Below are 13385 nucleotides of genomic sequence, written 5' to 3'. Positions count from 1 at the left end.
TTGAAAAGAATTTTTTGTGACTGTCAGTGGATGGAAACTTTCTTGACATTGCTCTCAAAATACTCTCTTCTTTAGACTTTCCATCTGGTTTAGACGAATCAAGGTCCCAAGTGTTTCTCTATGTGTAATGGACTGTTTAGCTTTTTGTTTCCACTTAACATCAGCTTGTCCATGAAACCTACCCAAGTTAATGTTTCTGAAATAATCAGCAGAATTTAGGACCCAGATGTTCTTCTAGAACATGTTCTTCTTAGAGCACATTGTAGCATGTCCCTCAAGCCCAAAAAAATACCCCCAAACAAAAGTTTTGTTTTATATTGAGAGCTCACTGGGAGTTTTCCAATAACTGCTGTTTATTTATTGAAAGAAATTTCATTACCATGATTGAAACACCTCACATTTTCCTCTGTGGAAGAGAGGCTCTTTTGTATATACCTTTTTTTTTTTTTTAATATTCCTTCTTTCTTGCTTGCTTTTCCTAGCATCAAATCTCTGCATAACAACAAAAAAATCTGATATTTTGTTTTTCTTCAAAACGTCGCAAATTAAATTAAGATGGAGGTATATATCCAGGTTCCTTTTTAACTTTTCGTCATGATCGAATTGTTATATTGGCTAATAATTGAGTAGACAGACTTTCAACTACCAAAGAAAAATGATTGGCAGCTAAATGCAAGTTCCAGAAAGTTCGTCATCTGAAAGAGTCTGAACTCTGACATTCTTCGTTCTACCGTGTGTCCGCTAAAATACTGTTTTCGCTCCCGTCCCTTGTTTCTAGGTCCAGTGCCACCCGCTTCCGCTGGAGTCAGAGCTATTACACAGCCCAAGACGAGTGGGCTTTGGACAGCATTTACATTGGCCAGCAATGCCCAAACATGTGCAGTGGGCACGGCTCATGTGACCACGGCGTGTGCAGGTACACACACCGCCACGTGTGATCGATTGCCTGCTTCTCGGGGTTTGCGTTCAGAGGGATAGCACGGCCGTTGTCATCAGAGCGGTACGGACAGACTGAAAGATAATGAAGGAGCCAAAAGGAAAACGATCCTCTCTGCTCTTAGTTTAGGTGTAAAAGATGCTGTTACATTTTAAGTGAAGTCTGAATCTGTATATCCTAAACTTCAAAATCTCACCTGAGGACGAGGCCTCCTGGGTTTAAATTTCAGAGTTTATTAATTAACCCCAAAGTCCTCTTTGGGGCTTAAAAGAGCCTTGCTGTTGTTTGTTTCCCTTCCGTTCCCCTGACAGTCTTAAAACACAAGTCAGACAGCTGCTGCGCGCTCTCCTGCGCCGCGTGACCAGAAGCTCAAGGCTGTAGGCAGGGGGAGACGGTGATTATCGCTAATGAGGATGAGAAAGGAACACACCTGAATACTTAAAGACTCTAAAAGAGACGGAATTTAATCAGAAAGAGGAGCCATAAAACATGGCCAGAGCTACACGTCGGATGAGCAAACCTTTCCATGTGACTCTCAAGATCTACAGGAAGATCCCACTCTTCTCCTCCCCCCCCCCCCCCCCCCCCCCCCGCCGATAAGCACGCGCGCGCACACACACACACATACGCACAGACACGCGCACACTCACACATGTGCACACACGTACCCATCTCCTCCCTCATTACTCCTTGATGCCTCGGTTCTGCTGTTACAGCACCATTTCTTTTAAGAAAAGATTCTGTCCTTTTTTCTTTTCAATGTCAAAAACTGAAGCTTGTTACGACCACATACACAGATTGACACTGTGGAGAAAAATCTCGTGTGAATGCTAAGGTCTGAGCAAAAGGGAGACGTGGGAAATGCGGGTGCATGGCCGTGGCACTCCCAGAAAAGAGGCCGTGACTTTACGTGGCCCTTCCTCTCTCCCAGGTGTGACCAGGGATACCAAGGCACCGAATGCCGCCCGGAAGCTGCCCTTCCTTCCACGATCATGTCGGATTTTGAGAACCAGAATGGTTGGGAGTCTGACTGGCAAGAAGTCATTGGGGGAGAAATTGTAAAGCCAGAACAAGGGTGTGGGGTCATCTCATCTGGATCATCTCTGTATTTCAGCAAGGTAAGAGCTAGGGGTGAGTGATGACGAAGGTCTGACTAAGCTATGGGAATACGTGATCCCCGCAATGGCTATTTCCGTAAGTGAGCGATTTACGGAGCAGTCTGAACTCAGAAGGTACAAACGTGGGACAGTTTTATGTTTCCCCACACTGCTTGCTTTTAAATTCCTTTGTCAAATTCCTATCCCTGAACTACATTTGGGAAACTCTGGTAGTTTGATGATGGTTTGGGGTTACCACAAATCCAGGGTAGGGCCGTTGAGAATTCCTGCCCTTCTTGTCCCTGATTTAAATCTTGTGGCTTTCCTCTCCTGCCATACCAGCCAGGCTTATGCCTTGAGGGTCTTTGAGTGGGGCAGGGACTCCTTGTCTTCTCGCTCTGGCCTTGGAGGGTGCGTGAGCGTGCAGCCTGGGGGCGAGGAGTGAGCAGGGGTGGTGAAGGCGAAGCCTCAAGGTTAAGAACAACAGCTGCCTGCTGCAGTCCGATTCCACCACTCCCTAGCTGTGTGACTTTGAGCAAAACCCTTAACCTCGGTATGGCTTGGCTTCCTCATCTGTACAGTGGAAATAAGAGTATTCTATCTCATCAGGATCGTGATGCAGAGATGAGTCGGTACTTGTAGGTCACATAGAACAGTGCCGAGCACATAGAAAGCGCTTCTGTAAGTGTTTGTTAAATTTGTCAATCCATTAATCTCAAGAATATGATTGGAAGAAGGAGGGGTGACGGTGGGGTTTGGGGATGTGCAGAGCTGTTCCCTGGGACTGACTGTCCATGTTGAGCAGACATCTCGCATCCTATTTCGGCTCAGTTTGTTGCCTGCTGGTGGTATCTGATGATACAGGACTGTCTGAGTCAACTCAGGCTACTATAACAAAAATACCATAGGTTGGGTGGCTTACATGGAAAATGGGTTTTTTTCCTCACAGTTCTGAAAGGTGTGAAGTCCAAGATTATGGCACCAGCAGATTCAGTGTTTGGTGAGGGCCTGCTTCCTGGTTTATAGTTGGCTGTCTTTTCATTGTGTCCTCACATGGTGGAGAGAACACAGAGAGAAAAAGCAGGCTGTCTTGTGTCTCTTCTTATGAGGGCGCTAATACCATCATGAGGGCTCCACCCTCATAACCTAATAACCTGATAAAGGCCCCACCCCCTAATACCCTCCCTTCAGGGGTTAGGCTTTCAACATATGGATTTGGGAGCACACAGACATGAAGTCCGTACAGAGACAGTGTAGAAGTTTTTCTTGCAGTGTTCACCTTTACTAGGGGCAGCACCAGGTTGGACAGACAGGTCAGGAGACACCCCCGAGGGACTAAGGTGCCACCCAGAATCTCTAAGACCGATTCTCTTGGAACACGCCCAACCCCTGTTGCTTGGTTAGCGATGGGGAGGGGCGAGCTACCTTCCTCTCCTCCCTAGCTACCATCTGGACAAGACATTATTTTCTTTCTCTCTCCTCTAATTCATCTCTTTATTTAGTCCTCAAAAGGACTAGAGTGGGAGCAGGCCTAGTTCTCCAACCTGAGCTATGTGTCTATCCCTACTTATTAGCAGCTCTCTTTAGAGTGTCAGGTGCTTAAAACCACTTCTTTCCAGCAGGTACTATAGCCACCAATTCTAGGACAACTGGAAATGTCCCAGTCTACGTCACCTAACAAATACACAGGTGTGGGTGATATACTGTAGGGCTCATATGTTGTGGAATCTGGGCAGAAATCCAAAATAGCTTAATTTATGCAAATGCAAAAATAGGTGCAGGTTTTATTTTGATGCAGGTGCAGAAGAAAGAATCAGCAGCAAGCAAACAAGATGGAGAATGATAGAAAATCAGGGATGAATTCCATTTGATGATACTTCCTGTCCATTGACATTGAACATCCGCTGGTCATTATTGTTAGAGATAATCGTCCACAAGTGACCAGTATGCATTGCACAGATCTGGACACACCATGTAATTGTTCAGAAATGGGAAGATTATGTCTCCCATAAGCATCAATTTTAAATAAGATTATGAATCCTTGACCAATATGTACCAAACACCCCAGTAAACACGTATGCATACACACAAATATTTCAAACGTAGAAAGGTTACATATCAATATGTATATAACTGTAATTCAAGATGATCTCTATACTAAAGCTACCTGGATCGGTACCTAAGCTCCAAAACTCATTAGCTGATTCATCTTGCAGCCTTATAACATCTTCCTGTACCTCAGTTTTCTCTATTGTAAAGTGGGACTTGGAGAGTATCACTGGGTTAATGAAGGTAAAGAATAAAGAATAGTGTTGGGCACATAGAAATCGTTCAATAAGTGTTAGCTATCACAATTACATTTTATGAGAATATATTTAAAATTGGTATCACTGGATATTTCCATATGTGTGCCCTGCCACTAACTTAAAATCAGTATTTCAGGGATGCCTGGGAGGCTCAGTCAGTTAAGTGTCTGTCTTCAGCTCAGATCATGATCTCAGGGTCCTCGGATGGAGCCCTGAGTTCGCCTCAGTAGGGAGTCTGCTTCTTCCTCTCCTCCTGCCCCTCCCCCCACTTGTGCTCGCGTGCTCTCTCTCTCTCTCCCCCTTAAATAAATAAATAAATAAATAAATAAATAAATAAATAAATAAAATCTTTTAAAAAAATCAGCATTGGGGCGCCTGGGTGTCTCAGTTGCTAAGCATCTGCCTTCGGCTTACGTCATGATCCCAGGGTCTTGGGCTTGAGCCTCACATCGGGCTCCCTGCTCAGCGGGGAGTCTGCTTCTCCCTCCCCGACTCCTCTTGCTTATGTTCCCTCTCTCGCTGTGTCTCTCTCTGTCAAATAAAATCTTTAAAAAAAAATAAAATAAATCAGCATTTCAAAATTAAATCATTCTCTTCCCCTCCCAATCCAACTTTCTTCCTAAATTTTTGTCAAAATATCTGAAGAGCATTTTTTTTCCTTTTTTTCTCTTGTATCAGGCAGATCTGTTTTGAATTCTAAGTGAGAGAAACTAGCTTAAGCAAAAAAGGAGGAAATTTGGTTCATGTAATCAAGACACAAGGTAAAACTGGCTTCAGAGATATCTGGAACTAGAAACTCAAATGCCCACAGAACTCTCTCTGTTTTCAGGTCAGCTGTCATTTATGAGAATGGTACTGGGGGCCACAGAGCTTTCTGAGCAGCCCCGGAGAAAAATCTGGGGAAGGTTTCGGATTGGCCAGTTTCCCGGGGAATGGCGTACTCTGAGTGGCATAGCCAGAGAGGTGGGATACAGGGTTTGGCAGCCCCCACCAGCAGGGACAGTGACCCAAAAGAACAGCTCTGCACATCCACCACCTTTTGCAAACCACCTTAAACCTAAAATGTGCTTCTGTCCTGTCCCTCTTCTATCACAGAATTCAGGATGCTCTCCAATACTGCTGCCCTAATTGTACAACTTATTTTCTTTTTTGAAATGTCAGACCTCTGCTCCAAACAGAAATCTCTCCTCCACATCCCAGGTTTTGCCAATTTCCCTGTCTTTGCTTAATCTCCACTGCCTACCATGATGCCTTCCACCATCTCTGTTATCCCTATAAACTTTGTAGCATCTGGCTCAAATCCTGCTGCTCTATGGAGCTTTGTGGGACTATGGCAAACTACACTGATCTCCCCGTTCTTTGAATTCCTCCCTCATTGGTGTTCTGTACATACATAGATCATATTTTTATTTTTATTCTCATAGGACCCAGCAAGATGCTGAGTCCTACTGACTGAGCTGAACTCTAGATAAGATGTTCAGCTCAGAAAAGCATGCCCTGTGGTAGGCATTTACAAATCAGTAAGTACCTTTGAGACGGACTAGATTGGAGAATTGATAGATGATCGTATGACCAAATGAGACTCGACAAGGAGTAGAATTTGGTCTGCGGCCCTAATTGTCATATTGTCACTACACATACTTGTGAGCTCTCCTTTGAAGTTTGTGGTATTGTGCCTGGTGTGATTGGCACCCAATAATTATAACTGAAGAAAGGAATGAATGAACAAATGAAAGAGAATTAGAAGACAAGAGGTTCTAAATAAATGGTTATTTTCAAATAAATATAGTAGGATTATTTTTCTAGTGGCATTTTGGTTAAAGAAGATTTTAATAGGCATAAGGGTAAAGTTTTATGAAATGTTTTAGAGGTTGTGTTATAAAGTCTCTAGATTCTGAAAGCGTTACTTTTAAATGTGTTTTATTTCATCGAAACCCTTAGAGCAGTGAGCCATTTTGACCTAGAATGTGGGGGGGAAATAGGAGAGTATTTTTCACATTCCAAGAGCAAGGAGATCTGTAACCTGTGACTCCAACACACATGCGTGTACACGTTACACATGTAAATATGTCTAGACATACACACATCAATACATTGATCATAGTAGAATAGAGAAACTGCAAAGCATATGTTACATCAAATTCTAAATTCTGACAAAAAGTTTGCCATGAGCCATTTCCTTTTTCTTTTTTTATCTCCCTTTAAAACAGTGTTCAACATTTCAGGTCACTGAACAAAAGAAAATGATTTGTGCTATTCTCTGGGAAAAAACATCTTCAGTGCCAAACTAAGCATTTGTATGATATTTTCCACCACTTACAAAAATCCCACAAAACACCTTTAAAACCTTTGTCAACCAACCCCATAGTCTCCTGGAAAAACAACACCACTCTGTGATTTTCACAATAGACTAATCATTCCAACCAGCTAATTGTGATAATTGGATTTTTATAATTCTCCTCACCCTACATCTTGATCCTTCTGGCTCATTTCCACGTGCCAAATTTTTCATAGAAGTTTGCTGGATTGGAATTAACTAGCAAGGTTCTGTAGGTTTTCTTCTGAAAATCATTCTTCCTGTAATGATCCTGCGGCATGAAAATTCTCGGCCAGATTATAATAACCTCTGAGGTTCAAGTCAACGAAAAGAAAAGTTAAAAGTGCATATAACATGTTGAAAAGGCATATTACCTCTAAGTTTTTCTCAAATACTTACTTAAAATTGAGAGTTCCAAAGAATAAGTTCCTATTTCAGGATTAACTTCAGTTCTCATTTCGCTGGTACCCTTGTTTATTTTGGAATCTCTTAATTGGCTTTAGATTTATCAGTAACAGTGTACTGTTTTAATTATCCCCAAGTATTTCCCCTGTGACTTCTAATAACTGAAACCCTTTCTTAATTAACTTAGTGGATTAGAGGAGGGTTTAAATTATAAGTGTGAGGGGTGTTTTTCTCTATACTATGTATCCTATCTCAATTTTTCTTCCTGACTTTTAATTGAACTCCTTGGGAGCTCTCCAAGACCAGTTCGGTGCAGTCTGTGGATTAGCTTTGGCAGTATCTGTTTGGGTGGAAGAATCTCATGAGCAAACCTTTTTTCCGTCCCATTAGCATGAACCCATTTACTTACAACAGGACTGATGACAAACCTTGTCAATTTGAACCTAGTACTTCACAACAGGACTGTGACATGTAGGGGACACACAGAGCAAAGGAAGCAAGTTGCTGGATTTGAGGAAATTTTTCACATTTTTAAAACACAAAGACCATTTCATAGTCACAAAAACTTACCGAAATGATCCCTCCCAACCTCTGTGTTTCCAAGAAAGAGACCGAGACAGAGGGACTAGGAGCCTCAGAGACTTGAGTACTCTTTCTTTTTGTCAGGAAGTTTCTATTTTGCCAGTTTCACTCTAATTCCCAAGGAGGAGGGGGGTCAGGGCATATCTCTGGAGAGGATGTTTCCTCAGTAAGGCATGCCATATGCTCAGCAAATTACATGCAACATGTATTTCATCTAATTGTCACAGCACCCTATAAGGAAGGTATTATTACCCATATTGTACCTTTGAGGAAAATAAAAGCTCAGAAAGGTCACACAGCTAGTGAACAGCATGAATAATGGGCTAAAATTCCAACCCAACTCTAACTGATTTCAAAGTACATGGTCTTTCTTCTCTACAACTCTGCCTAGAGGAGATTTACAAAGCAAATAGAGGAAGTGTTTTAATTAAAATTAATTTTGCCTTATTTTTAAAGACTTTTGAATACTCTTTCTATGATTAGCAGTTCCCAAGGGTCTCATAACCAAGTCTGGGAGTCAATGATGCAGAGACTAATCAAACGTAGTCAGGAACAGTTACCGTAACCTGAGCAAAGAATTAAATGGTGTGACTTGCGCCTCTCAACGTTAAATGGGGACAAAATCATCTCCCTGTGGTGCTAGGATGTTTGTATGATCTTGAAACTGAAATAGCAAAGTGCCAGTGAGCTCCCAGATGATTGAATCTATGATTCTTCCGTCTTTTGGAAAGGCTGGGAAAAGACAGCTGGTGAGCTGGGATCTGGATACTTCTTGGGTGGACTTTGTCCAGTTCTACATCCAGATTGGCGGAGAGAGCGCTGCGTGCAACAAGCCGGACAGCAGAGAGGAGGGCGTCCTCCTCCAGTACAGCAACAACGGGGGCATCCAGTGGCACCTGCTGGCAGAGATGTACTTCTCAGACTTCAGCAAACCCAGGTAACCGCCCCGGATGGCCTCCCGCTGGTTTCCAGGAGTGGTAAAGAGTACATTTTTGTGCACTGTTTCCAAAATATCACTAACTCTTACAAAAGTAGACACTACATCAAAAACTAATGATGTACTATATATGTTGGCTAACTGAACATAATAAAAAAATGAAAATTAAAAAATAAAATAAAAAATAAAAGTAATAAGTAGACAAACTCGTAAGTATCTGACTTAAATGATAGCTCAGCATATAAAAATTTTGTTTCATTTGTTTCTGGACAAAAAGTACTTGTTTTCATGGCTGAATTTTATTTATTTATTTATTTATTTTTTAAAGATTTTATTTATTTATTTGAGAGAGAGAGAGAGAGCACATGAAAGGGGGGAGGGTCAGAGGGAGAAGCAGACTCCCCGCTGAGCAGGGAGCCCGATGCAGGACTCAATCCCGGGACTCCAGGATCATGACCAGAGCCGAAGGCAGTCGCTTAACCAACTGAGCCACCCAGGCGCCCCATTCATGGCTGAATTTTAAAAAACTTAAGAAAAATTGTGACTAGAGGAAAAGTAAGACAATTGACCAGTTTTCCTACAGAAAACTCACTTTTCCCATTTGCAGGTTCTTTAAATACACACACACCATATATTTTATATATATATATATATGTATAAAGTTATTTATATATAATAAAATTAGTATTAAACATGTATAAAATATAAATTTATATAATATATGAAAATATAAATTTATATAAATTTGTATAAAATAAAATTATTTTTATATGGAGAGAGTATAAACATACATTTATATATTAACATATAAATATGTTCATTGGTTAGATTTAACAGCAAGATGGATTTTATTAAAAGTTTTCATATAGCAGAGCTAATCCTAGACAAAGTATCTGTGGGGCTCAGGTTTTTCTAAAATTTTTTACTGGCCCATCCCTGTCTTTATTTTCATGGATGACGAATACACGTAATAAATAAAAACCATGACAGGTAAGGAGTTTGGGAAAATGACTCATGTTTAATACTAATACCTATACCAGGCAATCAATGTATTTAGTTATTTTACAATTATGTAGCATTTTGAAATTCTACATTTATACTTTATATTTTATATGTCATTAAAATTTATTCAAGGATATCACTTTTAGAGCATTCCATTTTATAATCTCAGGATTTGCACTTTAACATAAAGACAGAATCTTTCTTTATATGTTGACCATCAACCGTGTCAAGTTTTAACATCTTGTTTTGCATTTTACTACTGAACCTTGTTTTATTGAAGAAAAATATTATTGAAGACTCTATAGATCCAATTCTCACAAATTAAATATATTTGAACATACTGTAAACATATAGCTATTTTGTAGCTTGAAGGTTCCTAAGTTTGTTGTTTTAAAACATTGAGTCATTTAAAGGTGACATAACTTTCCATAAAATAACATAAGTAAACATGCAGACAGACCAACCCAAAGCTTTTCTTCTAAGGGACACAGAGAGAGGCAGAAACCAGAGGGGCGTAACTGGGAAAAACGAGAGACACAACCTCCAGGGAGAATGTCAGCAAGTGTGTGGGAGACCGAACGTGGTGACATTTCCCCCAGTACAGGACAAAGGGAATTGATAATGGTGCCAAATGAGTTTAAACAGCAATTTAAAATAATTCAAATTATTTTTTCCAAACATTATCATTGTCAATCTGGAAATTATTCAACATTCAGTAAAGTGACTAGATTACTGTATAGACAAACAGAAATTCAATAGCTTTTTCAAATTTCAGAAATATTCAGCTTTTATTTATGGGAATTTTTCTTTAGGGCCAGAATATTTCACCACATTCTCAAAGAGTTCTATGATACTAAAATAGTGGGGAAATTTTGAGTTGGGAGATATCAGAAAAAGACCCCATTCATGGTGGCCAATACATAAATATAAGGAATAACTTTAACCAATAGTACTGAGCATCTCTGTAAAGAAGAACTACGAAACTTCAAAACTTCCCGCAGAGATATAAAAGAAACCAAATAAATGGAAAATAATACAACATCTCTGGATAGGAAAACTAAATATTGTGATAATGAAGATAATCTCTTAATTTATATCTCATGCAATTCCAATGAAAATCTTAGTGATATGTTTTGGGGAACTTTATATCTAGAAATATAAACTGGCAAAAAAGCTTAAACTTTTGGGAAAAAAAATAGAGGAATGCCCTACATGATTTTAAAACATACACTGTATAACCTTTAAATAATTTAAATGGTGCATGGATAGAACAAACAATGAAGGCAAATGGATGACTTAGAAATTGACTCACATATATGTAAAAATATGTATATTAAAACAAGGTTCATGAACTATCAATGAAAAATGGTTATTCAATCAAGTGGTGTTAGAAAAAAATGGGTAGGCTCTTGGGGAAAATTATCTATTTAGATCATTACCTGACCCCATCAAAGACTGTTAAAGACTGGTTAAAGATTTAAACATTTAAGTGAGTATCTGATCTTAGAAAGAGATTTAAACTTCCTAAACACAAATTCAATGGAAGAATTAACAAAGAAAAGGGCTACTCACATAGAAATATACTACTTGCAGACATAAAACTACATACACATGTAACACATCTCTGTCAAAGAAAACAGAAAACAGTGAAAGAAAAAAAAACTGAGAAAATATTTTCCACCAATATGAGAAACAGAGGGCTGATGTTCCTGTGAAGAGCTTAAAAAAATGCGTAAAAGAAGTGAGTCGATGTTACAAAAGAGGTTTAATTAAGTCTAGAGGTTTAATAAAATATGAATAATAGCCAACCTCTGTTGCAATAAGAAGATATCATTTTTCAACAGTCTGGTGGTCATTTTTTTTTTTTTTTTTTTTTAAAGATTTTATTTATTTATTTGAGAGAGAGAGAATGAGAGACAGAGAGCATGAGAGGGAGGAGGGTCAGAGGGAGAAGCAGACTCCCTGCCGAGCAGGGAGCCCGATGCGGGACTCGATCCCGGGACTCCAGGATCATGACCTGAGCTGAAGGCAGTCGCTTAACCAACTGAGCCACCCAGGCGCCCAAGGTGGTCATTTTTTAATAATAACACCAGTGCTGTCTCCACACAGGAGCAGCAAGACAGGTGCTCTTGTGTCTTTCTGCAAACTGTAGGACTGTTCCAGGAGGAAATTTGGAAAAAGCAAGAGCCTTAAACATGACTAGTTCATTCAGCCTGATAATTCCATTGCTAGGAATCTTCCCTAAAGAAATAAACTGAGTATCAGATAAAGGGCTAGTATCCAAAATCTATAAAGAACTTATCAAACTCAACACCCAAAGAACAAAGAATCCAATCAAGAAATGGGCAGAAGACATGAACAGACATTTCTGCAAAGAAGACATCCAAATGGCCAACAGACATATGAAAAAGTGCTCAACATCGCTCGGCATCAGGGAAATCCAAATCAAAACCTCAGTGAGATACCACCTCACACCAGTCAGAATGGCTAAAATTAACAAGTCAGGAAACGACAGGTGTTGGCGAGGGTGCGGAGAAAGAGGAACCTTCCTACACTGTTGGTGGGAATGCAAGCTGGTGCAGCCACTCTGGAAAACAGTATGGAGGTTCCTCAAAAAGTTGAAAATAGAGCTACCCTACAACCCAGCAATTGCACTACTGGGTATTTACCCCAAAGATACAAATGTAGTGATCCGAAGGGGCACATGCACCCCAATGTTTGTAGCAGCAATGTCCACAATAGCCAAACTATGGACAGAGCCAAGATGTCCATTGACAGATGAATGGATAAAGAAGATGTGGTGTGTGTCTGTGTATGTACACACACACACAGTGGAATATTATGCAGCCGTCCAAAAAAACGAAATCTTGCCATTTGCAATGATGTAGATAGAACTAGAGGGTATTATGCTAAGTGAAATAAGTCAATCAGAGAAAGATAATTATCATAAGATCTCACTGATATGTGGAATTTGAGAATCAAGACAGAGGATCATAGGGGAAGGGAAGGAAAAATGAAACAAGACGAAACCAGAAAGGGAGACAAACCATAAGAGACTCTTAATCTGAGGAAACAAGCTGAGGGTTGCTGGAGTGGTGGGGGGTGGGAGGGATGGGTGGCTGGGTGATGGACATTGGGGAGGGTATGTGCTATGGTGAGTACTGTGAATTGTGTAAGACTGATGAATCACAGACCTGTACCCCTGAAACAAATAATACATTATATGTTAATAATAAATAAATATATAAATAAATTATATTATGTAGTACACAAAAAAAGAAAGAAAGAAAGAAACTGAGAGTGGCACCTGGGTGGCTTTGTCGTTAAGCATCTGCCTTCAGCTCAGGTCATGATCCCAGGGTCCTGGGATCAAGCCCCGCATTGGGCTCCCTGCTCAGCAGGAAGCCTGCTTCTCCCTGTCCCACGCCCCCTCTTGTGTTCCCTCTCTCGCTGTCTCTCTCTGTCAAATAAATAAATAAAATCTTAAAAAAAAAAAAAAGAAAGAAACTGAGGTGTAGGTAAAGCTTTATGCATAAAGATTTTCATTACAGAATTATTTATAACAGGAAAAAGTAAAACAATAGTATGTGTCGTGAAAATATATAGACAGTAAAATGATCTTAAGAAATAATTAGGGATGCCTGGGTGGCTCAGTTAAGCATCTGCCTTTGGCTCAGGCCATGATCCCAGGGTCCTGGGATCGAGTCCCACATCGGGCTCCCTGCTCAGCGGAGAGTCTGCTTCTCCCTCTCCCTCTCCCTCTACTGCTCCCCCTGCTTGTGCTCTCTCTCTCTCTCTTTCT

The 13385-nt window shown here is 40.3% G+C and overlaps 1 protein-coding gene across 2 annotated transcripts in view; it reads left to right on the top strand.

Annotated features, from left to right (window-relative positions):
* The window catches only part of RELN (reelin), a 496941-nt gene that overhangs the window by 375204 nt on the left and 108352 nt on the right, over positions 1-13385 (top strand). For both annotated transcript variants that reach the window (XM_032402324.1, XM_032402325.1), the window contains exons 23-25: positions 779-916; positions 1869-2055; positions 8376-8581. In XM_032402324.1, coding sequence (XP_032258215.1) covers positions 779-916; positions 1869-2055; positions 8376-8581 — 531 coding nt within the window. The remainder of the gene's footprint in view (positions 1-778; positions 917-1868; positions 2056-8375; positions 8582-13385) is intronic.

The sequence above is a fragment of the Phoca vitulina genome, unplaced genomic scaffold, assembly GCF_004348235.1.
Source record: "Phoca vitulina isolate PV1807 unplaced genomic scaffold, GSC_HSeal_1.0 scaffold4, whole genome shotgun sequence".
Taxonomy (NCBI): domain Eukaryota; kingdom Metazoa; phylum Chordata; class Mammalia; order Carnivora; family Phocidae; genus Phoca; species Phoca vitulina.
The sequence above is the reverse complement of the archived record's forward strand: the minus strand, read 5'-3'. Positions and strand labels throughout refer to the sequence as shown.